The 26,516-nt window shown below is 39.9% G+C and overlaps 1 protein-coding gene across 3 annotated transcripts in view; it reads right to left on the bottom strand.

Annotated features, from left to right (window-relative positions):
* Positions 1-26,514, bottom strand: part of gtf3c3 (general transcription factor IIIC subunit 3) — a 48,014-nt gene extending 21,500 nt beyond the window's left edge. The window contains exons 1-11 of one of the 3 annotated variants that reach the window (XM_016996084.2): positions 26,285-26,514; positions 20,693-20,798; positions 18,282-18,469; positions 17,314-17,437; positions 14,408-14,599; positions 11,576-11,741; positions 9,364-9,511; positions 8,611-8,686; positions 6,428-6,502; positions 2,424-2,527; positions 324-495 (exon numbers count right to left, since the gene is read on the bottom strand). In XM_016996084.2, coding sequence (XP_016851573.2) covers positions 324-495; positions 2,424-2,527; positions 6,428-6,502; positions 8,611-8,686; positions 9,364-9,511; positions 11,576-11,741; positions 14,408-14,599; positions 17,314-17,437; positions 18,282-18,469; positions 20,693-20,798; positions 26,285-26,386 — 1,453 coding nt within the window. In that variant the 5' untranslated portion in view covers positions 26,387-26,514. Of the gene's footprint in view, positions 1-323; positions 496-2,423; positions 2,528-6,427; positions 6,503-8,610; positions 8,687-9,363; positions 9,512-11,575; positions 11,742-14,407; positions 14,600-17,313; positions 17,438-18,281; positions 18,473-20,692; positions 20,799-26,284 lie in introns of all 3 variants that reach the window. The other 2 variants (XM_016996083.2, XM_008117268.3) reach the window with 2 other exon arrangements.
* Between the last annotated feature and the right edge of the window lie 2 nt (positions 26,515-26,516).

The following is a 26,516-nucleotide window of genomic DNA, read 5'->3' on the forward strand; positions in this document are numbered from 1 at the left end:
ACCTAGCACATCTTTGGGAGCAAAAATTAATATAAGACACTGTCTTATTTTCGGGGAAAGACGGTATTAATATGGTGCCAATGTAATGGGTTGTTATGCCACCATAATGCGCCAAAAGGCCCTCAGTGAAGCATCTGCTGATGAGCTCAAAAATCTAATATCGTTCCCAACATAATCAGAAACATGTCTAATCAGGAGGAATTTTCGATTGAGTTCTATGGGACCTGCTCCCTGAAATAAATGTAAGGAGTGCAACTTAAATTACTAAATTCTCACTGAAACTACTCAGAATTATTTACTACTAAGCTGGAGAGGGTTATTACCTGCGTGACGGAGCCAAACAACAGCAAGATTGTATCTTTCTGAACACACCAGAGAGCTCAGCAAAGGTAATGCAGAATTATATTCTCCAACATCAAGAAAGGCTTCTGCAACATCGAGGTACAAATCTCCCATATCTTCAGGATTTTGTTCCACTAATGTGGTTAATAAGAGCTTCACAAACAAAGGCAAGCATTAGTAAACAGATTTTCAGAAATAAATGTTTGTAGCAGTAAATATATCTCTGAAAAAAGTAAAAAATGCAAAAAGAAAAATCTTTCCTGAAACCAGTTGGAAAAAATATATGGATTGTAAAAACATGCAATATGAAGAATATAGCAAGCTAGATCAGCTGTCAGAATTCAAGATAGAACTGAAGACCTATCTGTGTTGTGCCTCATCTTGGGCCATGAAAACAGGTGAGTAACAAATTAAAATTATGTCTTATTATTATTATTATTATTATTGATGGCACAATGAGTTAAGCCTTTGTGCTGGCAGGACTGCTGACCGACAGGTTGCTGGTTCGAATCCAGGGAGAGCGGGTGAGCTCCCGTCTGTCAGCTCCAGCTCCCCATGCGGGGACATGAGAGAAGTCTCCCACAAGGATGGTAAAACATCAAACATCCAAGCATCCCCTGGGCAACGTCCTTGCAGAGGGTCAATTCTCTCACACCAGAAGCAACTTGCAGTTTTTCAAGTAGCTCCTGACACAAAAAAAGTATTATTTGCAAAAAAAATCAGCCCAAAGTATCTATTGATTCTAGATTCCACTATCAACAGACTGAAAATATATATTTTTAAAAATCCAAAAAGCAAACTTTGATTTTGCCGTTTTATATTAGGGACACAATTTTACTACACTATTATATACAATGGACTTTAAGGATCAACAAATTTTGGTATCTGCTGGGATCCTGGAGCAAAATGCCAGTCGATACTGAGGGCCCACAATATGAAAATTTTGTCATGCAACTCTTTTCATCAGAAAATATATTCATTAGGAGAAATTGTAAATACATTCACATATTATATGAAAACCTGTAGGGATTTTGTGTATAAAAACCTCACCTCAGAAAGTGTGTGAAAATGCTGGCAGCTTTGTGCATCCGTTTAAAGGAAAATCACAAACTGAAGGGGAAATATGTTTGAATTTGTGCTTGAAAAAATGTAAATGAACTAGAAAGCAAGCCATTCCTATTCATTAGAGTGAAAATGATAACATAAGGACAGCACAAGTGAAAAAGGACAGTATTACAAGTATATTGTCCATGTCAACCAGTCCAAAGAGACAACAATGGCATTTCCCTGCAATAAAGATTAAGGGATGCTGGAAGACAGGCATTAACTCAATTTTCATAGCTAGATCTATGCCCCTTCCACACAGCTGAATAAAATCTTACATTTTCTGCTTTGAACTGGAATATATGGAGTGTGGACTCAGATCACCCAGTTCAAAGCAGATATTATGGGATTTTCTGCCTTGATATTCTAGGTTATAAGGCTGTGTAGAAGGGCCCCTAGAATACATTTCTGTATATATATATTACAATATCTCAGATTACTCCTGATTGGTAACTCTAGCATTATCAGGTTGTCCCTAATACTTCAGGTTTTGATAGGAAAAAAGGGTAGATACAAAACCAAACTATTGCCTCTTCTACAGTGCCCTATATCCCAGGATCCAATCCCAGATTATCTGATTTAAACTGAGTCTCCACTGACAGATAATCTGGGATAGGAAGATAACCTGGGATCACATCCTGAGATATAGGGGGAGTGTGTAAAGGACATAAATAAAAGTTATGTTTTCATAACTAAAGCTTGGGATACAAAAAATTTAAAGTGGTCTCAGGAGTAACCAACTTCTCAAAGCCAGATGAGAAGAGCTGACAAAATAGTGGTGGGGGAGTCTGTAATTTGACAAAAGAACATTTTTTTCTATGGGCCAAAAGAGTCAATTCTCTGTAAAGTTAGCACTCTTGCCTTAACCCTTTCCATCCCAGTTCATATTTTATAGGACTGCCCTGCTGCCCAAACTAGTCTCTCTTTACTGTAACTTTATGGAAATGTAACCTGGTACAATTCCCTCCTATACTTACATTGAGAGGTTCCAAGATATTTAGATGAACTAAACACACCATAAGTTTCACAGTGATGTCAATGGGAACGCCGTCAGGTATGGAACAAAAAACCTTTTCAGTAGCTAGAGAAAAGAGAGCAGAATTAGTTCTAACCAGCATTATAGTTACACCGTAATGAAGCATGCAACCAAAAGTTGCAGTGTAGAGTTCTTCTGTTTCAAGTCCTTTCCATAGACAAGTCACTACATCCCCATCCTCAGCGGTTGGTTTTTTTTCTAGCAGAGCTCAGACCTGATTGGGGTGTTTTATTTCCTAAGGTTTGATTCACACACACCTCAAAAAAAAATCTACCTCTACATAACTTCCCCTCTGAATGCTGATAACGCATTCTTGTGCCTGTGTGGGATTGTTTTGGCCCCATAGGCATAAAATCAGAAGGAACATGAGTCTTCTATATGCTTGCATCATATAACTGTCTCTATGTCTATTGATCGCTGGCCCCATCTACAATCTATATATATAAGAGTGATGGCATCACGGCAATTCACAAAACAACAAAAGTACAGGCCCCCCAACCTCAAAATTTGACAACACAACCCATCATCCACGCCTCAAGGTTGATACAACAAAAAGAAAAGAAAAATAAAGTCCTAATTAGAGGGAGAGCAATAATTTTTTTTATCCAATTGCTGCCAGTTTAGAGGGCTAATCTCTGCCCACTTGGTTGCCTAGCAACCAAGGGACAGCCAGGTTTCAGTTAGGGGACAGGCAGATTTAGGCCTCACTTAGGCTTCTTCCACAGATTATCTAATTTGCACTGGATTATATGGCAGTGTAGACTCAAGGCCCTTCCACACAGCTATATAACCCATTTATAATCTTATATTATCTGCTTTGCACTGGATTATCTTGGCTCCACACTGCCATATAATCCACTTCAGTGGGCATTTTATACAGCTGTGAAGAAGGGGCCTCAGATAATCCAGTTCTAAGCAGATAATTTAAGATTATCAATATACAGTAGAGTCTCACTTATCCAACGTAAACAGGCCGGCAGGATAAGTGAATATGTTGGATAATAAGAAGGGATTCAGGAAAAGCCAATTAAACATCAAATTAGGTAATCGTTATACAAATTAAGCACCAAAACATCATATTATACAACAAATTTGACAGAAAAAGTAGTTCCATGCGCAGTAATGCTATGTAGTATTTACAGTAGAGTCTCACTTATCCAACACTCGCTTATCCAACGTTCTGGATTATCCAACGCATTTTTGTAGTCAATGCTTTCAATACATCGTGATATTTTGGTCCTAAATTCATAAATACAGTAATTACTATATAGCATTACTGTGTACTGAACTACTTTTTCTGACAAATTTGTTGTCTAACATGATGTTTTGGTGCTTAATTTGTAAAATCATAACTTAATTTGATGTTTAATAGGGTTATCCTTAATTCCTCATTATCCAACATATTCACTTATCCAACGTTCTGCTGGCCCGTTTATGTTGGATAAGTGAGACTCTACTGTACTGTATTGTATTTACAAATTTACCACTAAAATATCAAAATGAATTTAAAACACTGACTACAAAAACATTGATTATGAAAAGGCAGACTGCGTTGGATAATCCAGAACATTGTATAAGCGAATGTTGGATAAGTGAGATTCTTCTTTAATATGAAATAATTACTGGGATAGAATAATGCAGAACAATATAATCTCTAAAAGCAGGACAGTAAATAAACAGGGGAATTCCACACAAGAAACAATTGGGGCCAGCTAACACCTCCCAACAAAGTATTCCCATCATCAAAGTCTGGCAAATCCTGTTTTCTCAGGGCCACAGACAGTAGAAGCACATAAAATATCGCAAACAACACCACTCTGAAAACAAGGGAATTCCAGACAGGAAACAATCAGGGCCAGCTAACACCTCCTAACAAAAAATTCACTCAGGGAGGAAACAGCCAGGCTTTAAAGCTGCAAGGCCATTACATCCTAATCATTTTTCCTAATTGCAGCATTCATACTTGCCTCCAACAAACAAACAAAAAAACCAATCAGAAATATTGTATATTCACAACCTTTAGGAAATAATATCCCCTGATGGCGCAGCGTGTTAAAACGATGAGCTGCTGAACTTCTGGACTGAAAGGCCACAGGTTTGAATTGGGGGAGCGGAGAGAGCCCCCACTGTTAGCCCCAGCTTCTGCCAACCCAGAAGTTCGAAAACATGCAAATGTGAGTGCATCAATAGGTACTGCTCCGGCGGGAAGGTAACGCCGCTCCATGTAGTCATCCCACATGACCTTGGAGGAGTCTACGGAAAACGCCGGCTCTTCGGCTTACAAATGGAGATGAGTACCAACCCCCAGAGTCAGACATGACTGGACTTAATGTCTGGGGAAAACCTTTACCCTTGACCTTAACTACCACCAATTCCTCAATACTTTATTTCCCATACCACCAGACTTCGCCACAGCAACGCATGGCCGGGCACAGCTAGTGACATATAAAATCTGGATTATTTCCTTTGAACTGGATTATGTGGTATATAATCCAGTTCAAAGCAGATAATCTGGAATTTATATGGCAGTGTATAGATGGGGCCACTATCACACACAGCGTCATCTCTACTGAATTTTTCCATATTCTCAAAGCAAACCCCGCATGTTGCAAGGCCCTGTCATTATTACTGCCAAATATTGAAAATCCCTTTCAGAAGAACCAGGAATAGCGTTTAATAATGTTTAGAGGCAAAGGATGGTGAGATGCACTATGGCTGGAATGGAGGGGGGGGCTAAAATTGGGACTGAAAGAACCCATTCTTAGCATCCTTAACCACCATTATTTTGTTGTGCAAATATTTGCTATACTGGTGTCGCAAGGATAGAGAATGTGCAGCCTGAGGACAGCATGCAAAGCTCAGGCATGAAGTCCTTCAGGGCTGCCCAGAGTGAAAACTAGAGAGGGCTCCTGTACCTTTTATGGCAGTGGAGAAGAAAGGATTTCAGCAGATGTTGCTTATTAAATGGTGGCATAACAAGCAAATTCTCTTTTACATGACAATTAAAAAAAGCTAACCTCATAAACTATTAGATCTGTCAATCTTATGTCTTTGAAAGCAAGCACACTTTTAATAGATTAAACTATGTAACTGTAAAAAAACTGTTTCTGGTTTGAATGTGTTATTTCTGTTAAATTGTGCAGTGCTGACTTTGAAAGACATTGTTATACTCCAGAAACGTTGTTTTTGTGGCTGACACAAACTATGTTGAATTGGCTGAGACAATTTATGACAAATTGGAAATAATAACACTATGTAATATGATTTTTGTTTCTGGGTTATAAATGTCATGTCCTAATTGGTTCTATCATAAAAACATGGAAAAGTTTATGAAACTGAAAAATGTTGTTTTTGTGGGACATCCTGCAGCAAATTTTGCTATAGTTTTTCAATGAATATCTCAAACCAATTCTCAACCAATTCAACACAGTTTATAGCAGATATAAAACAAAATTTCTGGAGTATAACAATTACAGTATTTTCAAAGTAAGTACCACACAATTAAACAGGAAATAACACTTTCCAGGAACATAATTTTTTTAAAAAAAAATCATACATAGTGTAATGAACCAAAATCACTATTGTCCATGGGACACTTAGTTTCATAGTCATTTGAGTTCAATGTCAGTAGCCATTTCTACTGACTACATCTAAAGTTCATTTATGTATTAACATAAACCAAGCTAGTAAGCAGGAGGCCCTTTTCTGTGGCTGCTCCCAGACTAATGTGGAGACAGCCTGACCCTTTCTCTACTCTCCTTTTGCAGCCATCGGCCACTTGGCCAACCCAAAGTGTATTTTGCCAAACTATACCAGCTGCCCACCTCTGAGCAAGGCCTTTCAAATAGGGCCACTCTCATGTTTATCACCATGTATTTTTTTTGTTTCCTATCAAGAAGTACAGACCATTGGTATAAACAACTTTTTAGACAGTAACTTGCTCACATGCAGAACTGGTTCCAGATACAGGCTCTTGGGGATCAGGCATTTCTTCTTGACCCTCCTGCTTTTCCATTGCCTCTTTCAATAAACGTGGGAGATGAAGGAGAGGGAAAGAAAAGGATACATTTTGCTGATGAGCTTTTGTCTTACGAGTAGAAACCAAATCAAATTGGGAAGTATGTTTAAGCCATCAACACCTGCACCAAAAGTAATGTGCCACAGTAACATCTACATTCATCCAGAACACTCCTTGGAAGGTATGACATAGGATAAGCATTTCCAGTTTTAAAAAAATAAATTGATTGGAGGTATATGGGCACATGGGAAGAAATAGTTTGAACCCCTTGAATCAGCTGCCATCCTGTGTCCCAAAACAAGAAAACAGGAGCAGGGGAAGTGCCAAAGGGATCAAATTGAGAAAGCTAAAGAAAAGCTTCTTTGACAAAGGCTCCACAGTTATGGAATACAGTGATACCTTGAGTTAAGAGTTTAAATTGTTCCGTGACTGAGCTCTTGATTCAAATCACTCTTATCTCAAAGTGAATTTTCCCACTGAAATGCAATTAACTTAAGAGCTTCCCAACTTAAGAGCATTTTGAATTAAGAGCTGTTGAATTAATCTGTACCAGCTCCCCGATCCCCCATTTTTGTTATGTGTTTTAAAATAAAAAATGTAATTTATAAATAACAAATAATGTATAAATGCACATTCACATGGAACAATGAAAAAAGAAGGATCAATTTTAAAATGGTAGTAGCACAAAGTTGTGGCAAGGAAGCACAAAGTACAAAGTGAAGAGGCAGAAGCATCATTTTCTTCATACTGTACTCATTCCAGTCTCCCTCCTTCTCTTCATGAAGACAAATATACCAGGAATAAAAACCACACAAAATCAACTAAACCAAAATCCCTCAAAATGGACAAGAGCAAAGCAGACAAGAACAAAGCAGAAAACAATTTCCCAAAGCAGACAAGAACACGAGGCATTGAGGCTGTTCCCTTGAAGCCCTATAGCCCTGTACTCTCGCGCTAGTGCTCCCTCTGGTTCTAGCTCTTAACTCAAAATGCTGCTCTTATATTAAAGCTAAGCCCAATCAGAGCAACAGCTCTTAATTCAAAATGCTCTTAAGTTGGGAAGCTCTTAAGTCAAGATACACTGAAATAAAATCCAGACCCATCCAATGAAACTGAACGGTGGTCAGATTCAGCAGAGAGAAAAGAAAGCATTTTACTGGGCATACAACTATATATGGAACTATACTGAATGGTGGCCACTGACTTGGACAGCTCTAAAAAGGATGAGACAAATTGATGGAAGGTAGGGACATCCATGGCTCTAAGTACTATGGTTGTATTTTATTTGCAGTGCCAAATAATACACTTTGGTTTGCCAGCTGTTTGACAGCACAATTCAGGGGGCAACTGGGCCCATGTTTTGATTCTGGGCTTCCCACTGGCCTATGGCCGACTGCACTAGATAGCTCTTTGGACTATTTGGGTCCTTGGATATGATCTAGTTAGGATTTTTTAAAGTTCTTACATGCCTATCCTATATTCATCTATGAAACTGTAGAGCAGTGGTTCTCAATCTGTGGGTCCCCAGGTGTTTTAGCCTACAACTCTCGGAAATCCCAGCCAGTTTACCAGCTGTTAGGATTTCTGGGAGTTGAAGGCCAAAATATCTGGGGACCCACAGATTGAGAACCACTGCTGTAGAGCCTGTTTTGGAGCACCACAGAGTCAATTCCAGTACAGCACCACAAACTGAGGGACACAGATAAGGCAAGTTAAAAATTCTCAAATACACAAATGAATACCTGCACCTAGTTTCTTTACTACAAATGCCAAAACCATACATCAAAACTCCCAGAATTAAAGAAATGTAACCCTGCTCCTCTTTTGTTTCTTTTTTTTTTTTTAAAGTATGTTTCTAGAATAGGAGAAATACAGCTAGAATCTTTCTTGGGTTTCTTTATTACTTAACTGATCATGAGTCACAAGCAAAGGGACAAACAAATTGCCATAACTCTCTTTTTAAATAAGGCAAATGTGAACAGGCACTACGTTGTAGAGAATTTAACTATTATCCACCTTTAAGTAGAAGCAAAAGACCAAAAATGCTTCAGAAGATCATGCACTATGGATAGAGAAAGCTGAATGCCATGAAACCAAAAATTTCAAGTACCTTTATCTTCTTCTGCTGGAGAATTTCTTTCTGCCCCATTCTTCTCCAGTACAATCCCTGAAAAATCTGTAATAACCTAAAAATAGAAACAGTTCTTGACATACAAAAATGAAATGAGCCCAGTGCAAAAGGAGATCTGAGAAAAAACAACTTGGAAGTAAAATGAAGAAGAAATTCAACTGTTCAAGGGAGAAAATGATTCTGTTCCATTAGAGGATGTAACAACTCTGAGTATAAGTGGAAAAATGTTAAGTGAAAATGCTACATATCAAGAAAAGTTCAGGGTGAATATTGGGACTTTAAAATCCCTCTTAGGCTGGATCTACACAGCCATATAATCCAGTTTCAGATTGCAGATAAACTGCACCAAACTGGATTATATGAGTCTACTCAGCCATATCATCCAGTTCAATGCCATTAAACTGCATTTTGAAACTGGATTATGTGGCAGTGTAGATCCAGCCTCAGGTTCCTCCCTGAAACAGAAATTTAGGAGTGACACAGTTCTGTGGTGGAGACTGGCTTGTTCACTGGAGATCCATAACTGGGAAATACAGATATAGCCAGTCTGTAATGGTTAGGAATCAATTCAGTACAAGGAGGTGAGATGTCAAGGTTTCATGTGGCCATACTGAGTATCCTTCCCAAATGTATTGCTCCAGATTATCTAGGATAAGGGATATGCATACATATATTCAGGCTCCCCTAATGTGTTTAAAATGGCAAGCCATAATAGAAAATTAATCTGCTTACTGCCAATGCTTTATCATACTGTTTGTTAGAAATATACAGTTCAGCGGCTATATTAACATCTTCCATGGATACGAGATTCTGATGTTTACTAAAGGCTTCCTCCATTATCTCAATAGCAGCAGTGATGTCATTGGCTTCATAATAACTCCTGCAAAAAACAGCAGTAAAGGGATCATTAGTAAATACAGATAAACAACTCATTGGACTGTAAAGGAAATTAATGCTCTCTGGAGAACACAAAATGTCCTGCAACAAAGGACACCTATCATAATAAATATTTGAGAATCCTATCACTTATGTGTGACTGAATGTGAAAGATAGCTGTATCGGTGTATTTGCGTTATAATTTATTGCTTTTATGTGAACATTACACCTTATCATGATTCAGGAGGACCTGAAGGGACCCCAGGCGTATACAGCTGAGAAGAGACATCGGGGGCTTATAGTCCAGCATCTAAAACCTCAAAAAGGGGGGGTCTGGTTTGAAAAAAGATTCATAAACCATGGTTTGAAGCTCCTTTGTATGAAACTAACAGTAGTTATGATTAATCATATGTAAGGTTCATACCAAATTATAGCTAAAAACCCTCACACAAAAATTCCCAAATTCCTTGCAATCATATTAGTGAAAGAGACGGAAGGGGAAAGCATAGAAGTACAGTGTTAGGATAGAATCATTTGTGTCTCAGGCTGGAGCTACACTGCCCTATATCCCAGGATCTGATCCCAGATTATCTGCTCTGAACTAGATTATATGAGTCTACACTGCCAGAGAATCTGGGATCAGATCCTGGGATATAGGGCAGTCTAGAGTCAACATCAGTGAAATGGGATGGGGAACCTCTGGCCAACGAAGTGAATACAAACCATGCAAGACTATCATTGAACCTGTCACTTTCCCTTTTTTTCGTGTCAGGAGCAACTTGAGTCGCTTCTGGAGTGAGAGAATTGGCCGTCTGCAAGGACGTTGCCCAGGGGACACCTGGATGTTTTGATGTTTTTACCATCCTTGACTTCTCTCATGTCCCCGCATGAAGCTGGAGCTGATAGAGGGAGCTCATCCGCACTCTCCCCGGGTGGGATTCGAACCTGGCAGCTTTCAGGTCAGCAACCCAACTTTCAAGTCACTTAGTCCACTATGCCATCTGGGGGCTCCATCACTTTCCATGTGACCTAACTACCAATGAAGGATAAACCAATTTCCCTTCTTCTCTTCTGTCCTGCAATGAAGCTTTTTCAAAGTCTTATTGCATTATGTGTGGAGGGGAGCATTTCTTTTAGGGGAGCCTGAATGCTGGAGATGGACAAGATAGCTAAGCCTCCCATCTGCAATGCTGCAAACCTCTCCAAATATCATCCCTCATCAGCTACAACAGTTCTTTAAATAAGGACTCCTTTGGAATAAATGGAGGCTTTTTGAAGGCTTTATTCCACGAGAGTCTGACTGTGTGCAAGACTAAATGAGAGTGGGCAATCGCAATAGCGACAAATACATGAACCCCACCAACTTGCAGAGTACTCTCACCCACCACTGGCATATATATCTTCCAATCCCAACATGGGGAATTGAACAGTATACAAGATAGTCCTCTGGTCTGATACACACAGGCCACCTTTTATTTTTATCTCAGTAGCAAACACTGATGCCATGCTTTCTTCATCTGCTACTAACTTATATCTGATGTTGGAAGCTAAGAAGGGTCTGTCTTGGATGAGAGATTGCCAAGGAACATGAGCATTTTTTGCTTAGATGATGATGATGATGATTATTATTATTTATACCCCGCTTTTTCTCTCCACAAGGAGACTCAAAGCATTAAAAGCATTTCAGAACAATTTAAACATTAAAACAGAATGAAATACCATGGGCATTAAAAATTCAGTTAAAATCAAGATATACATATTCAAACTAAAAACCAAAGCAGCCCCGGACTTAATTTTTAAAACCATCTTATTTAAAAGCCTGTCTGAATAAAAAAGTTTTAGCCTAAAGAAACCCTAGAAAATTCATGGAATCACCTTAAGTCAACAGGCGTCTTGAAGGCACAGCAACCTAATGTCATTATAACATCAAGCTAATATATTAAATCCCTCATATTTGTATAGTATATTGTATTGGTAGTGAGAAACATACACATTTTGGGATGGCATGAGGGATGTATGTTACATTTCACCTTGATTTTTAAACTGAAGCATTAGATCAAGCACTTACTTTGCCATGTCTCTGGCCAAATGCATAAAGCGATCTCCATCCTGAGGGGTCAAAAGATTTAAAATGCGCCTGTAACCATCCATCGCCAGTTTATGCTCCCCCAACTGTTCATAGAGACTCGATCTTTCCCATAAGTAGCGTACATTTGTGGGATCGTATTTCAGAGCTACAAAAACAAAAAGGGAATGATAATATCTAATAATGTTATAATAGATATATTTGTAATGTTAATACAACAGAACTACTTCATTTTTGCAAAAAACAGACAAAATGCTGGAGATGACAGCCAATTGCTACATTAACACTTGCCTCAAACAGATAAGAATTCTTTCTCCCACCCTGGACTTTCCACAGATAGATAAACCCCTCTTGCCTAGTTTCCAACAGACCTCACAACCTCTGAGGATGCCTGCCATAGATGCAGGTGACATGTCATGAGATAATGTTTCTGGAACATGGTCATACAGCCCAGAAAACTTGTAGCAACCCAGTCATTCAGGCCACGAAAGCCTTTGACAACAGATCATATATTATACAGTGACCAGAAAACTCTGTGTGCCAGTTGCTTATTAGTTAAATAAGTCTTCCTTTAAATTACCATATTTACTCGAATCTAATTATCACCTTCTTTTGGCTAAAAATTAGGGTGCGCATTAGATTAGCATATATGATCATCAGGAGCCCAGGATGGCGCAGCAGATTATATTGCTGAGCTGCTGAAATTCCTGACCAAAAGGTTGGCAGTTCAAATCCAGGGAATGGGGTGAGTTCACATTGTTAGCCCCAGCTTCTGCCAACCTAGAAGTTCAAAAACATGCAAATGTGAGTAGATCAATAGGTACCACTCAGGCAGAAAGGTAACAGCACTCTGTGCAGGCGGCCATATGTCCTTGGAGATGTCTACGGACAACGCCAGCTCTTCGGCTTAGAAATGGAGATGAGCACCAACTCCCAGAGTCGGACATGACTAGACTTAATGTCAGGGTAAAACCTTTACCTTTACCTAATATGATAATCTTAGTGCTGAGCAAAAGCAAAAGGGGAAGCTGCTTCAGGAGCACCAGGAGGTGCTATTTGAGCGACATCATCTCTAATTTAATGGTCATGGCTCAATGCTATACAATGCTGGGATTTGTAGTTTCGTGAGGCATCAGTATTCTTTGGCAGCCTCCATGATCCCAAACTATAGTCCTCATGACCCATAGCATTGAGCCAGGGCAGTTAAAAGTGGATTCATTTTACAGCATAGATGCACTCCAAGGTTTTGTTTTCAATTGCTGAAAGCTTTGGTGTTCTAACATTTGTTTTAAAAGAAGGATTTCTAAGCAGGCGTCCTGTGTCCAATTTTGGGCACCACAGTTGAAGGGAGATGTTGACAAGCTGGAAAGCGTCCAGAGGAGGGTGACTAAAATGATTAAGGGTCTGGAGAACAAGCCCTATGAGGAGCGGCTTAAAGAGCTGGGCATGTTTAGCCTGCAGAAGAGAAGGCTGAGAGGAGACATGATAGCCATGTACAAATACGTGAAGGGAAGTCATAGGGAGGAGGGAGCAAGATTGTTTTCTGCTGCCCTGCAGACTAGGACACAGAACAATGGCTTCAAACTACAGGAAAGGAGATTCCACCTGAACATCAGGAAGAACTTCCTCACTGTGAGAGCTGTTCGACAGTGGAACTCTCTCCCCGGGGCCGTGGTGGAGGCTCCTTCTTTGGAGGCTTTTAAGCAGAGGCTGGATGGCCATCTGTCGGGGGTGCTTTGAATGCGATTTCCTGCTTCTTAGCAGGGGGTTGGACTGGATGGCCCATGTGGTCTCTTCCAACTCTACTATTCTATGATTCTATGATTCTATGATTCAGGCAGCCACCATAATCCGCACCTTTTTTGGTTCTTTTTTGGTTCTTTTTGACGCTGCACATTACATTTGCCAGCAAAATACTTTTTTTGGTTTCAGGGTTTTGAAAACTGAGGTACGTATTAGATTTGATTGTGTGTTACAGTAAAGGTAAAGGTTTCCCCTGACATTAAGTCCAGTCATGTTTGACTCTGGGGGTTGGTGCTCATCTCCATTTCTAAGCCGAAGAGCTGGCGTTGTCCTAGACACCTCTAAGGTCATGTGGCCGGCATGACTGCATGGAGCGCTGTTACCTTCCTGCAGGAGCGGTACCTATTGATCTACTCTCATTGGCATGTTTTCGAACTGCTAGGTTGGCAGAAGCTGGAGCTAACAGCAGCTGCTCACGCCGCTCCCAGGGTTTGAACCTGGGACCTTTTGGTCTGGTAGTTCAGCAGCTCAGTGCTTTAACACACTTCGCCACTGGGGCTCCTTGTGTGTTAGACATGAGTAAATACATAGGGTAACCTGCACATAACACACAATGGTCACACCTAGACAATTTTATCTCACCTTAATAAAAAGCAGAGATACCACTTATGCAGTGCAATCAAAAGCTGAGATACCAACAAGCCTTGTGTTCACAGGTGCTGCTCCTTTGATGACCTAGAGAGTATAAAATCAACCACAGCTTCCTCTTTCATCTGAACTCAGAAACTATTTACCAAGACCCAATTTCTCCTAGAGATGGTAAATATACTTAGAGATTTCCGCTTTATTGAGCTGTGATACCCGTAGCTCAGGGGAGTTGATTTATATAGGCAACAGGGTTTAGATATTTCTATTTATTAAGATGATGTATCATTCTCTATGACATGGCTAAAATCAAAATTATGGCAATAATAAAACTGACATTGTGGAACCTGGCACAAATCAATTAATAGATAGGAGAGAAGGAAATGCTGTTAAAATTGTGTACAGGCTAAAAGCCATTTACTGCACCTTTTGCATAGCAGAAGATTGCCTGCTTAACATTGTCCTGCTCAAGCGACATTTCAGCCAGCCTCACCCACTCTTCCGTGTCACTGGGGTTTAAGTGAGCAGCAATCAGCTCAAACTGCAAAGACTTCTCCATGTCTCCTTGGTCTTCGTAAATCATGGCAAGGGTTGAAAATGGCTCATAAGCCAGAGGAGCTACAGAAAACAAAAGCAAGCATTTGTTAGGATTTGAATCAATGGTGTTATATCTCACTGCAGTGCCTCTCAAGCTATCTGATGTGGGGAAGCAGCATTTTTTCCACACTGACATGCCAAGGACTATTGCCATATTTGTATCCCTTCCCTTCAACTCTTTTTTGTTTCATGAAAATTCTTCACAGAGTCAACAGTGCTGCCTTAGCATATGTAAGAAAGACATACCTTCACATTTTATCATGATTTAAAGATCTTCATGGACTACCGGTCTGGTTCTGCATGCATTCCCAACTGAGGGTTTTCTCCAATTTGCCATTTTGTAGTTATTAACTTTATTTATACTCCGTCTTTCTCCCCATGGGGACTCAAGGTGACTAACAATCCCATGCTTTAGTCGAAGTTTAAATAGCTTAGTGTGTTAAACCCAGATTAAAATATAATAAAAAAACTTCAAATAGCCTTTAAAACAGTATGCCCCTTATCCTTCCCTAAATGCTAACTGGCAGACGAAGGTCTTTATCTGTTTGCGGAAGACAGTCAGGAATGGGGAGCAGCTACCGAAACTAGCTTACAATAAGGCCAAAGCCTTGGGGGTTAAAGCCCTGGTGAGAAAAAGGTTTAAAACAGTTAAATAACTGTGATGCCTCATGGGCCTTGTAGTCCTGTTCCTGGTACTATCGTGGCAGATGAAGATGAAAACATGGGGTTTTCGCCAGTTCAACAAGAGCCGGAGTCCCTTCACCTGCCGGATGTTGATGTTTGCCCTCAAGAATTCAGTAAACCAGGCCTTGGGCAGTACTCCCCTCCGTTTCCCAGGAAGGAATCTTATTCTAGAGACAGAGGAGTTAGAGAAGCTAATCGGAGAAGCTTACGAATCGCTGCCAAACAACTGGCTGATTAGGTCTGCTTCCCTTGGGAAATTCTAAGGAGTAATGCATCTGGACAGAGTGGGTTTCGCTTCTCGTTCTCTAGGGAAAGAGATTGTTGGCGGGAAAATGAGACCCAATATAGGGGTTTGGCGCGAGAGATTCTTTGCAGAGTCAATTGATCAGCTTGAGGAGAGAGATCGTGTGTGGACTTCGTAACCCCAGTTCCTTGCTTCCCGGATCAAGTTTTCAAGCCTTTGCCTTGCCTTGCTGTTTAACCACGGACCCTGCTCCACGCTTCACGTTTTGCCTTGTTTCTAGTCACGGACCTAGCCAAGAACCAAGTTTATTTCCAGCCTTGTTGTCAAGCTTCATTGGACTCTAAGACTCTGACATTTCCCCACACTATTGCTTGGCAAAAGTGTGTGTTTCGGACAAGTGGATTAAAACTTTGAACTCTAATATCATTTATTGGACAATACATTTTTGGACTATATTTGACCTCATTTGAAAGGTCTGCTCCTGAACTACATTCTTCACTTGTTTTTATTGCTTTTTAATATTTCCTTAATAAAGATATTAGATAGAGATTGGCCTCCGTGTATGGTTATTGGTGCCCAGCAGCCAGGGGTCTGACAATAACAGTCTTATTTGACCAGATATTACAGTCAAGTTACTTCTAAGGCAAACCCTAGGATATTCAGAAAGAGGCTTCTAACTAAGTATTAGGAGCTGTGGTCAGAAAATAAATAGGAAGTTCTTGGAGGATGCTCCCTGTAGAAAATGGATATCATGGATAAATATGAAGTATGGTTTGAATGGAATTGTATGAAAGATGTCTAAATGGGGGTCTAATTGGACTGAAAACACAATTCTAACATATCACGGCCTAGAAACAACTACACTCAGCAACTGTAATTAAAAGTTGCGGATGAGAACTGCGACAAATGATTAACTGTTGACATTGCTGGCCTTATGAACTTTTTGGGAAAAACAACTTGTTTACATTATCAGAGACAATGGCTCTTTAAGTTAAAGAAATGTTTACAAGGTTCCTTATGTTAAGAAGGAAGTCAACACAAGGTTCCTTACGTTTACCAGCACCAATTAAGAAGAGTCAACATCTGTCCAGGAACTGATGGAATCAACATGTTTCAGGCTGGAATAACATCTATTATTAATTTACAACTTTGGAACAATATCAGCAGAAATATTCCTATATAAGAGATCTTCTAATATTCCAAAATTGTGACAGACAGATGTGCTGCTCACCCACCTCACTGCTCCTTGGGAAGGAGCGAGATAGTGTATCTTGGGAGTGGCAGATCTGCAATGGAAAAGCAGCATTCTGGACACTTGTCTCCTTTTCTCAAGGGAAGAGAAAGGAGTGTGATTTTGGAGTCATGATACATTTTGTATGGAGTCAGTTTTGCTGTGTGGAAAACACAAATCTGATCCTTGGCATTGTTCTTAAGGAAAGAGAATGCATTTTGAAGTTTTGGAAATATTGGAAATCTGGCCTAAGCAAGTGCTTCTCCAAGGAGGGAAAGGAAATGGTAATATTTGTATGTATCGGGATGAATGAATGTGCATGGTAATGTGAATGCTGAGTAAAAATGTTTGTTAGCCAATGTTACTGTAGGTCCTTTGTGAATTCAATGTAGTTACATAGAATCTGTATGTCTGTATGTCCAATGTCATTCTTTGTGTAAAAGTATAAAAGTTCTGATATATCCTCTCACACTGAAATTGCTATAAAAGAACCTTTATTTAAGAAGTATTCACGACACGGAGGAGCCTTGGGGAGCCCAACCAATGGAAAACCTCACATGTGCACACAGTAGTTACCTTGCCTTATGATTTCCATGCACATCAGGATGGCTTCCTCGTGTTCTCCACGAGCAAACCGAATGTTAGCTTCGCCCATGAGGCCCCTCAAGGCACGTGGCAATTTACTACGTGGACGTTTTTCCTGAGAAATAGAGAAAGGGACATTTGATGGAATAAATTGTCTTTTCCAGCATAGAAAGAGGCTGCAGTAGACCTCCGGAACCCACCATGGGCCACTGAAATGTAATTGCAACTATTGAGATTCCAACCAGACATACACACGTTACTGTTAAAACCCAATAGCAACTGCATTCATTACACTATGTCACATGTTTTTGTTCCTGGGTTATAAATGTCATTTCCTAATTGGTTCTATCATAAAAAACATGGAAAAAGTTTATTAAACTGCAAAATCTTTGTTTTTGCAGGACATCCTGCAGCACATTTTGCTACAGTTTTCCAATGAAGATTTCATAGAGTCGACCAATTCAACACAGTTTGTGACAGACACAAAAACCAAGTTTCTAGAGTATAACAACTACTTTCACAGTACGTACTGAACAATTAAACAGGAAATAACAAATTCAAAGCAGGAACAGATTTTTTTCAAAGTTTGTTATAGTGTTATTTATACTGAAAGAGCATGCCAGTGCAACTTCAGACATTTCGTACCCTGTAGAGTGGCAGAGTGGATAATGTTCTTCCTCTCCAGAAGCGATGCATTGAGAAAGAATTAGTGGCTCATGGTATCTCCATCATCCAACCATTTCACCCAACCATTTTAGTGCAGAGGAATTGAGCCTAGAGATGCGTACCCCAGGCTGAGATCAATATTCACAAGAGGTCTGTTAGAGGCCTCCTTCCACACAAAGAGGTTTCTTGCAGGCCCAAGGTTGTTCTCAATGCCCTGCTCCAAGAACACACTTCTTCGTTGTGTCTCAGCAACAAGCAAAGCCCAAGGAAGCCCTGAAACTGAAAATACACACCTTCATCATTTTCTTAGTCTCTCTATTAAGCACCATCTCCAGGGCAAAGACATCCCCAGCTGTAGGCTGTGCAGCATTCTCCTCCTCCTCCTCTTCTTCTTCCTCCTCCTCTTCCTCCTCCTCATTCTCTTCCATCATGGAAGCAAAGGCACGCTGAACAGATTTACTGACCCCATCTGATGTTTCTTCTGCTTTAAAATAAAGAAGTACAAATACATTTCTAATTAATCAGTGCTAGAAGAAATGGAGGAATCTATAGTTGTCAAGTACGCATGAGCACAGCCTCAGTACTGTGCACAGCCCAGCCCAAAATATATAGTTTAAAAAATGCAGCAAGTTCATATTTTTCCTAGCTTCTTCCAGTGAAGTCTTTTGTGATTACAGAAACTGCTGTTTCTATGCATACATGATTAAGATAATTAGGGCGTAATTCTTGGTGAATATACATCACATTAACAGAATTAATGGAGGTCTCTAAAATCAAGAACATTTATTTTTGTCTAAAATGTGGCATAGAATGTGTGCCTGTCCCACTAAAGTTAATAAGGCTGAACTCTAATCAGCCATCATTAGCATAAACAGTAGTGAAGGATGATGGGACCTTCAGTTCACCAATATCCAAAGAGCCACAGATTCTCTACTCCTCATCTAAATAGCTGTATTTAGGATCACTTCAATAATGAACAAGATAGTATTACTCTCATAGAATCATAGAGTTGGAAGAGACCTCATGGGCCATCCAGGGGGTTGGCCCTCCCAAGAACCAGGAAAATCACATTCAAAGCACCCCCGACAGATGGCCATCCAGCCCCCGATTAAAAACCTCCAAAGAAGGAGCCTCCACCACAGTCTGGGGCAGAGACTTCCACTGCCTAACAGTTCTCACAGTGAGGAAGTTCTTCCTAATGTTCAGGTGGAATCTCCTTTCCTGTAGTTTTAAGCCACTGTTCTGTGTACTAGTCTCCAGGGCAGCAGAAAACAAGTTTGCTCCCTCCTCCTTATGACTTCCCCTCACGTATTTATACATGGCCATCATGTCTTCTCTCAGCCTTCTCTTCTGCAGGCTAAAAGTGACCAGCTCTTTAAGCCAATCCTCATAGGGCTTGTTCTCACATTTTAGTCGCCCTCTTCTGGATACATTTCAGCTTGTCTCTTCCTACTCCTTTCAGCCTCACCTCAGGACCTTGATGATGAAAGCAAAGCCTATAACACTATGTAACACGATTTTTGTTCCTGGGTTATAAATGTCATTTCCTAATTGGTGCTACAGTAGAGTCTCACTTATCCAAGCCTCGCTTATCCAAGCCTCTGGATAATCCAAGCCATTTTTGTAATCAACGTTTTCAATATATCGTGATATTTTGGTGATAAATTCATAAATACAGTAATTACTACATAACATTACTGTGTATTGAACTACTTTTTCTGTCAAATTTGTTGTCTAACATGATGTTTTGGTGCTTAATTTGTAAAATCATAACCTAATTTGATGTTTAATAGGCTTTTCCTTAATCCCTCCTTATTATCCAAGATATTCGCTTATCCAAGCTTCTGCCGGCCCGTTTAGCTTGGATAAGTGAGACTCTACTGTATTATAAAAACATGGAAAAAGTGTATTAAACTTCAAAAACTTTGTTTTTGAGGGACATCCTGCAGCACATTTTGCTATAGTTTTTCAATGAATATCTCAAGTCTCAATCAATTCAACATATTTTGTGGCAGCCACAAAAATGAAGTTTCTGGAGTAAAACAACTACTTTCAAAGTAAGTACTGCACAATTACACAGGAAATAACACTTTCAGATCAGGAACAGATTTTTTTTCCCAAATTTTGTTACATAATGTAATTATGTTTTGATTTCAGTTTTCACAGAAGCCTGAAAAAGAACATTCTTACAGCAGTCAAAAATTACCTGAGGGCAAAGCAAACTTTGTGTTTGTGACTTCTGGATTTTAACTCTCATTAACTTCATTATAAACTTATATCATTCACATATTCTCAGTTCTGAGTTCTTTTACAGCAGGACAACAGCAAATCAATCAAACCCATAACCTAACTCTGTAACAAGTCCTTGTAACCAAACAAGTGAATCGGAGATTGGAAAACATACTTTTTGAGACTATAATCTCCCAGAATTTCCCAATATATATATAATCTCCCAGAATATCCCTAATATTCATTAGTCCTGCTGTTTGGGCGGTGGGTGGGAGTTAGTCCAAAAAGTCATTTTTCTAAGATCTGAAATAAGTAAGAGACAGCTCCTGGGATCATTGTTTCTGGCAATACATGTTTGGTGACTTCATTGTTGGAACTACACAATCTAAAAATGTCACTTAACAAAATTATTTTAGGAACTGGTATAACATGTCAAGTGTTCCTTTGGTGGGACTGAAACAGTGAAACATCCTACCATCTGCTTCAGCGTTAGACTGAAAGCCAGCAGATGTTCCTTGTCCAGATGTAGAAGGTGCATCGAGGTCCTCAGTCTTCTCCTCAGCAACTCCACTTTCCTTATCCTGTAAAAAAGTAGAAAAACATAAAGAAAAGATTCCTTTTACAGAATGAACTATTCATCTCGAATTATGTCAAAAAATATTTTTCTTACAAAACTATAAAGCTAACTCTCAGATAATAAGTTAAGCTTAGGTCTCAAGCGTCACAATTTAACTACACATTCTTATTTAGATTCAGTTATATTACATGGGGGCGAGCAAACTGAGGCCCTTTCAAGATGTTGGACTGCAACTCACATCAACCTTTCCTTGCATAGTCAATGGTGAGATATTACACAGGTATTCTAGTGTGGATTTATAATCAAAGTCTTCTGGAAGTTGATCAATCATGCTGAATCACCAAGAGATTCTGAGAGAAGTATTATTTATTCGTAAAAAACCCCTCATATTTGTTTATTTACAGTTTTTCATCTTCAAAGGGGTTCTGTGCCCCTAACCGCAGAAAATGTGGAGGGCTTATTGTAGTTGCCTCGCCTGGTTGATGCAGAGTTAATAACAACTTTGGAAAACTGTATACTCTCCCCTCCTGAGAGTGAGGAGGTTGAGAGCAATGGTGGTTCCCTTCTCTCCATTTCTCCTTTCCAACTTGACAGTGTAACCTCGATTTGAGAGCACTCCAAACTAAGAGTGTTTTGAGTTATAAAGTGTTTATGAGCTCAAGTTTTGCTTTGACATAAGAACAACATTTTGAGTTAAGAGCTAGCACCATAGGGAGTGCTAGCCCCAGAGTACAGGGGCTTTAGGGTTCCAAGGGAGAAGCTTCTGTGCCTTGTGCTCTTGTCCGCTTTGGGAGACTGTTGTCTGCTTTGCCACTTTGAGGAACTTTGGGTTAGTTGATTTTGTATGATTTATATTCCTGATATGTTTGGCTTCATGAAGAAAGAGAAAGGTAGAGAGCACAAGAGAGGGAGGGAGGCTGGAATGAATACAGTACGAAGAAAATGATGCTTCTGCTTCTTCACTTTTTACTTTGTGCTTCTACCATTTTAAAGATATTTCTTTTTATTGCTCCATTTGAATTTCCATTTATACATTATTTATTTTTATAAATTACATTTTCTTATTTAAAAACACATAACAAAAAAATTGGAGGGATGGAGACGGAAATGGATTAATAGCATTTCAATAAGAAAATTCGCTTTGAGATAAAGGCATTTTGAGTTAAAATCTCAGTTAGAGAACAAATTAAACTCTTAACTCAAAGTATCACTGTATTCCATAACTGTGGAGCATTTATCAAAGAAGCTTTTCCTTAACGTTTCTCAGCCTGCCCTCAATAGCAGGCACGAGATCAGGGTTTTACCAGGTGACTTCAAAGTGTGAACCAACAGGTATCGGTTGCAGCAATTCTTCAAGTAACTATGACTGCCAGAGCGAAAACTAGAGAGGACTCCTGTCCCTTTAATGGTTGTATAGAAGAGGGAACTTCAGCTGGCATTTGCTGTTACCTGGTCGCATAACAAGCAGAATCTGCTGAAATTTCCTCTTCTACACAATCACTAAAGGTATAGGGAGTGTCTCCAATTTTTAAGCTAGCAACCCTACAAAAAACATGATCCTACGTCATTTCAGACTATTTGTCCTTTTTATCACACTCTTCCGGACAAGTTCACTTTGTATCATAACCTTCCTATGAAATTCTCTTGGCTGAGAGATAACAAAAGCCAACCTGTTATCAGCAAATAGTTAAAATGGAGAAATGCCAACTGAGGGACAAACTGGAAGAAAGAAATAAGAGCTCATGACACTCTTCAACTGTTTCTACTAGAAGCTGCTTTTTCTGTCCTAAAATTGTTGTTGGACCACTGCTTCAGGAGTCCAACCTCCTTAGTGAGCACAGTATCAACATTAAAGAGCGTTAACAATTTTAAAAGAACATTTCTTAAACTCAAATAACAGTCCATCATAATAGCTGGAATGAGTTCATGTGAGCTTAAGTACCATAGGAGTATGCTTTATATATTGTGCTATATTTGAAAGATAGTGATCTGGCTTTGTTACAGACGGATCTGGAATACATCAAGAGCCCTTAGTCTTCTTCACTCAACATAAACAGAAGAAAATGGACATCTCAAGAAATGGGTAGTGAAATGTCTTGCCTAAGATTTCAGCAGATAGGAAGGAAGACAAAATTTAAAATACCCCCCTTGAAGAATGTTCAAAATAAAAGTGCATAGCTTTCTTCAAAGGAATGAATATGGTAACTTTTGCATTGTTTGTTCATGTCCATATTTTGGAATGGGACCTGCTCTTAAGGACATAGGGAAAGCCTTATTTGACCAAGATCTAAAAATCACCTACTCCACTATCCTCTTTTTCATATCGCACAATAGACATCTCTGAAAAGTCCACAGACAGGACACAAGAACAGGCCTCTCCTGTTGTTTAGCAATTGATATTGAGAGACATAGTATTTATGGACCTGTAAGTAATATAGCCATTATCAATCCGGAAAAATATTTAAGGTTGGCCTACCACTGCATCTTGTGGTAGCAGATAACTGTCTAGACTGTTCCAGGAGTGAATTTCCTTTCCAAGGAGTAGATTTCTCTCGCTTCCTGTTGCCTCACCCCCATCCTAACTAGGAGCCATTTTTAAGTTGGATGTTTTTAATTCGGGGACTGTCTGTAATCTATTCCTGTTTGCATGTGTGCAAAATGTTGCATGAACTCACTGTACTCCAAACTTTTTAAAAAACCCTGTGTTCCCCAATAAATTGACCCTCTTATCTTCATCAAGAGGCAGCTGGATAGCTTGTTCTTGAAGGGAGGGGGCCCCTTTTGAGAGAACATAGTAACACAGTGATTCTGATAGCCAGGAACTGCCAATTTTTCCCCTACACTGCTTGCGTCAACTTTGACCTTGTAGATGTGATGAGCTAATGTGAAAAGTGTCCGTTAATCATAACTGGGCACACAGAAGATGTAAGATAACAAGGTCTAAGCGATGATGTAGACTGTAGAATCATTTTAGAGCATTTGACCAACTGAGCTGGTCACTGATGTAGTAACGCCTCAAAATTGTGTATTTGCACTGTTTTACCTATGAAAATAAATGTGGCTGCACAATTCATGGTTCCATCGTTTTGGCATCCACAACCTCGTGTTTTATGTTTTTTATTACATTCTTTTTTCTTTTCCACAATAAAACTTTGCTCTCTGAGATCAGGACATGTATAGTTGTTGCCTGCCATGTTCGAAAAACTGCACCTTTAAGAGATTGAGGTAACACTTTGACCAAAGATTAGTAAACCTTCCAAACTGCTTTAGAGTGTCCACCTGTAATCCGGGTATCTGCCAGGTGATGTGCAATCGGTTGGACATGTAGATCTAGCCCATCAATTCACTATGTAACACAATTTTTGTTTCTTGGTTATAAATGCCATTTCCTAATTGGATCTATCATAAAAACATAGGAAATGTTTATCAAACTGCAGAACTTTGTTTGTGTGGGACATCCTGCAGCACATTTTGCTATAGCTTTTCAATGAATACAGTGGAACCTGTATTTGGGAGTTCAGAGCAGTCATTCAGCCAGGGTTTCACTTTGACATAAGAGCAGCATTCTGAGGTAAGAGCGAGCACTAGAGGGAGCACTAGTGCCAGAGTACAGGGTTTTGAGGCTTCAAGGGAGCAGCTTCGATGCCTTCAAGGGAGCAGCCTCTTGTCCGCTTTATAAGATTGCTGTCCACGTTGTTCTTGTCTGCTTTGAAGAAATTTGGGTTAGTTGATTTTGTGTGGTTTTTGTTCCTAGTATGTTTGGCTTCATGAAGAGAGAGAGGGAGAGAGAGCAAAAGAGGGAGAGGAGGCTGGAATGAGTTCAGTATGAAGAAAATGATGTTTCTGCCTCTTCACTTTGTGCGTCTTTGCCACAAATTTGTGTTTCTACCATTTTAAAGTTGATCTTTCTTTTTTATTGTTCCACTTGAATGTGCATTTATATTTACCCTACCCTATTTATACACTGTTATTTATAAAGTACATTTTCTTATAAAAACATGTAACAAAAATAGGGAGGTTTCGGGGGGGGTTGGGATGAATTAATAGCATTTCAATGGGGAAATCTGTTTTGAGTTAAGAGTGATTTGAGTTAAGAGTTAAGCCACTGAACAAATTAAACTCTTACGTCAAGGTATCACTGTACCCCAGAGTTTGTATTGAATCAAAAGCAAATTTGCAAGACACCCTGCAGCACATTTAGCTTTAGTATTTCAATGAATATCTGAGTCTCAACCAATAAACATACAATAGTTTGTAGCAGCCACAAAAACGAAGTTTCTGGACGATAACAACTACTTTCAAAGTAAGTGGTCACAATTAAACAAGAAATAACACCTCCAAACCAGGAATAGAAAAAAAATTTCAAATGTTGTTACATAGCGTAATTTACTTCAGAGTAGACACGTATGGAAGGATTGAACTGTAAGGCTTTGCACACAAAGGAGAGACCAGACACTAGTGGACTCTGAGCCCTTCCAAACAGGCTCTATATCCGAGGATCTGATACCAGATTTCTGCTTTAAACTGGGGGCCCTTCCACACAGGTGAATAAAATACCATATTATCTGCTTTGAACTAGAATATATGCCTGTGTGGACACAAATAACCTAGTTCAAAGCAGATATTGTGGGATTTTCTGCCTTGATATTCTGGGTTATATGGCCTGGTGGCGCAGTGGGTTAAAACGCTGAGTTGCTGAACTTGCTGACCCAAAGGTCAGCGGTTCAAATCCGGGGAACAGGGTGAGCTCCCACTGTTAGCCCAAACTTCTGTCAACCTAGCAGTTTGAAAACATGTAAACGTGAGTAGATCAACAGGTACTGTTCTGGCTGGAAGGTAACGGCACTCCATGCAGTCATGCCAGCCACATGACCTAGGAGGTGTCTACGGACAATGCCAGCTCATCGGCTTAGAAATGGAGATGAGCACCAACCCCCAGAGCCGGGCATGACTAGACTTAATGTCAGGGAAAAACCTTTACCTTTGGCTGTCTTATATGAGTCAGCACTGCCAGATAATCTGGGATAAACAGAAAACCTGGAATCAGATCCTGGGATAGAGGGCCTGTCTGGAAGGGCCCTGAGTCCAGTAGACTCCACAGAAGACATGCATAAGACGAAGGCTCGCATGGGGTGGATCTACGCTGAAGAATGAACCTAGTTTGATCCCACTTCAGCTGCAATGTCTTGGTGCTAGGAAATTAGGGGTGTTGTATATTGTGAGGCAGCAGCTTTGTTTGGCAGAGAAAATTAAAGACCTCGTAAAACTGCACATTCCATACCACCGAGCCACGGCAGTTGACGTGTGATCAAACTACTCCTATTCTCTACGAAAGGAAACATCAGGGGTTTGCTGTTATAATACTAATATGCCGTTTCTCCTCAAACCTCAATCATGCCATTATGGCGCCAAAATGCGAGGAAGGAAGCGTTTGGGAGTGTTAAGGAATGAAGGGATCAAGGCCTAGATGCAAGGGCAAGGCCTCCTCACCTTCCTTTCGCGGCCCTTGCGCTCTTCCCGGCGCCTCTCGAACTCCTCAAAGGAAATCTTCCCTTCCAGGTACTCAATGAGCTCGGGACTGAACCCCGACATTTTGGGACAGAAAACCAAACTAAAAATTGCCCGAAACTCCTCTGCTTAGACTGAAACTCGGCGGGGAAGGAGGACACGTTTTGCGACGGACCAACAGTCCTGCAGTTAGAACAATCCGGCTGGAGGCTTC

This window comes from Anolis carolinensis, chromosome 1, assembly GCF_035594765.1.
Source record: "Anolis carolinensis isolate JA03-04 chromosome 1, rAnoCar3.1.pri, whole genome shotgun sequence".
NCBI lineage: Eukaryota > Metazoa > Chordata > Lepidosauria > Squamata > Dactyloidae > Anolis > Anolis carolinensis.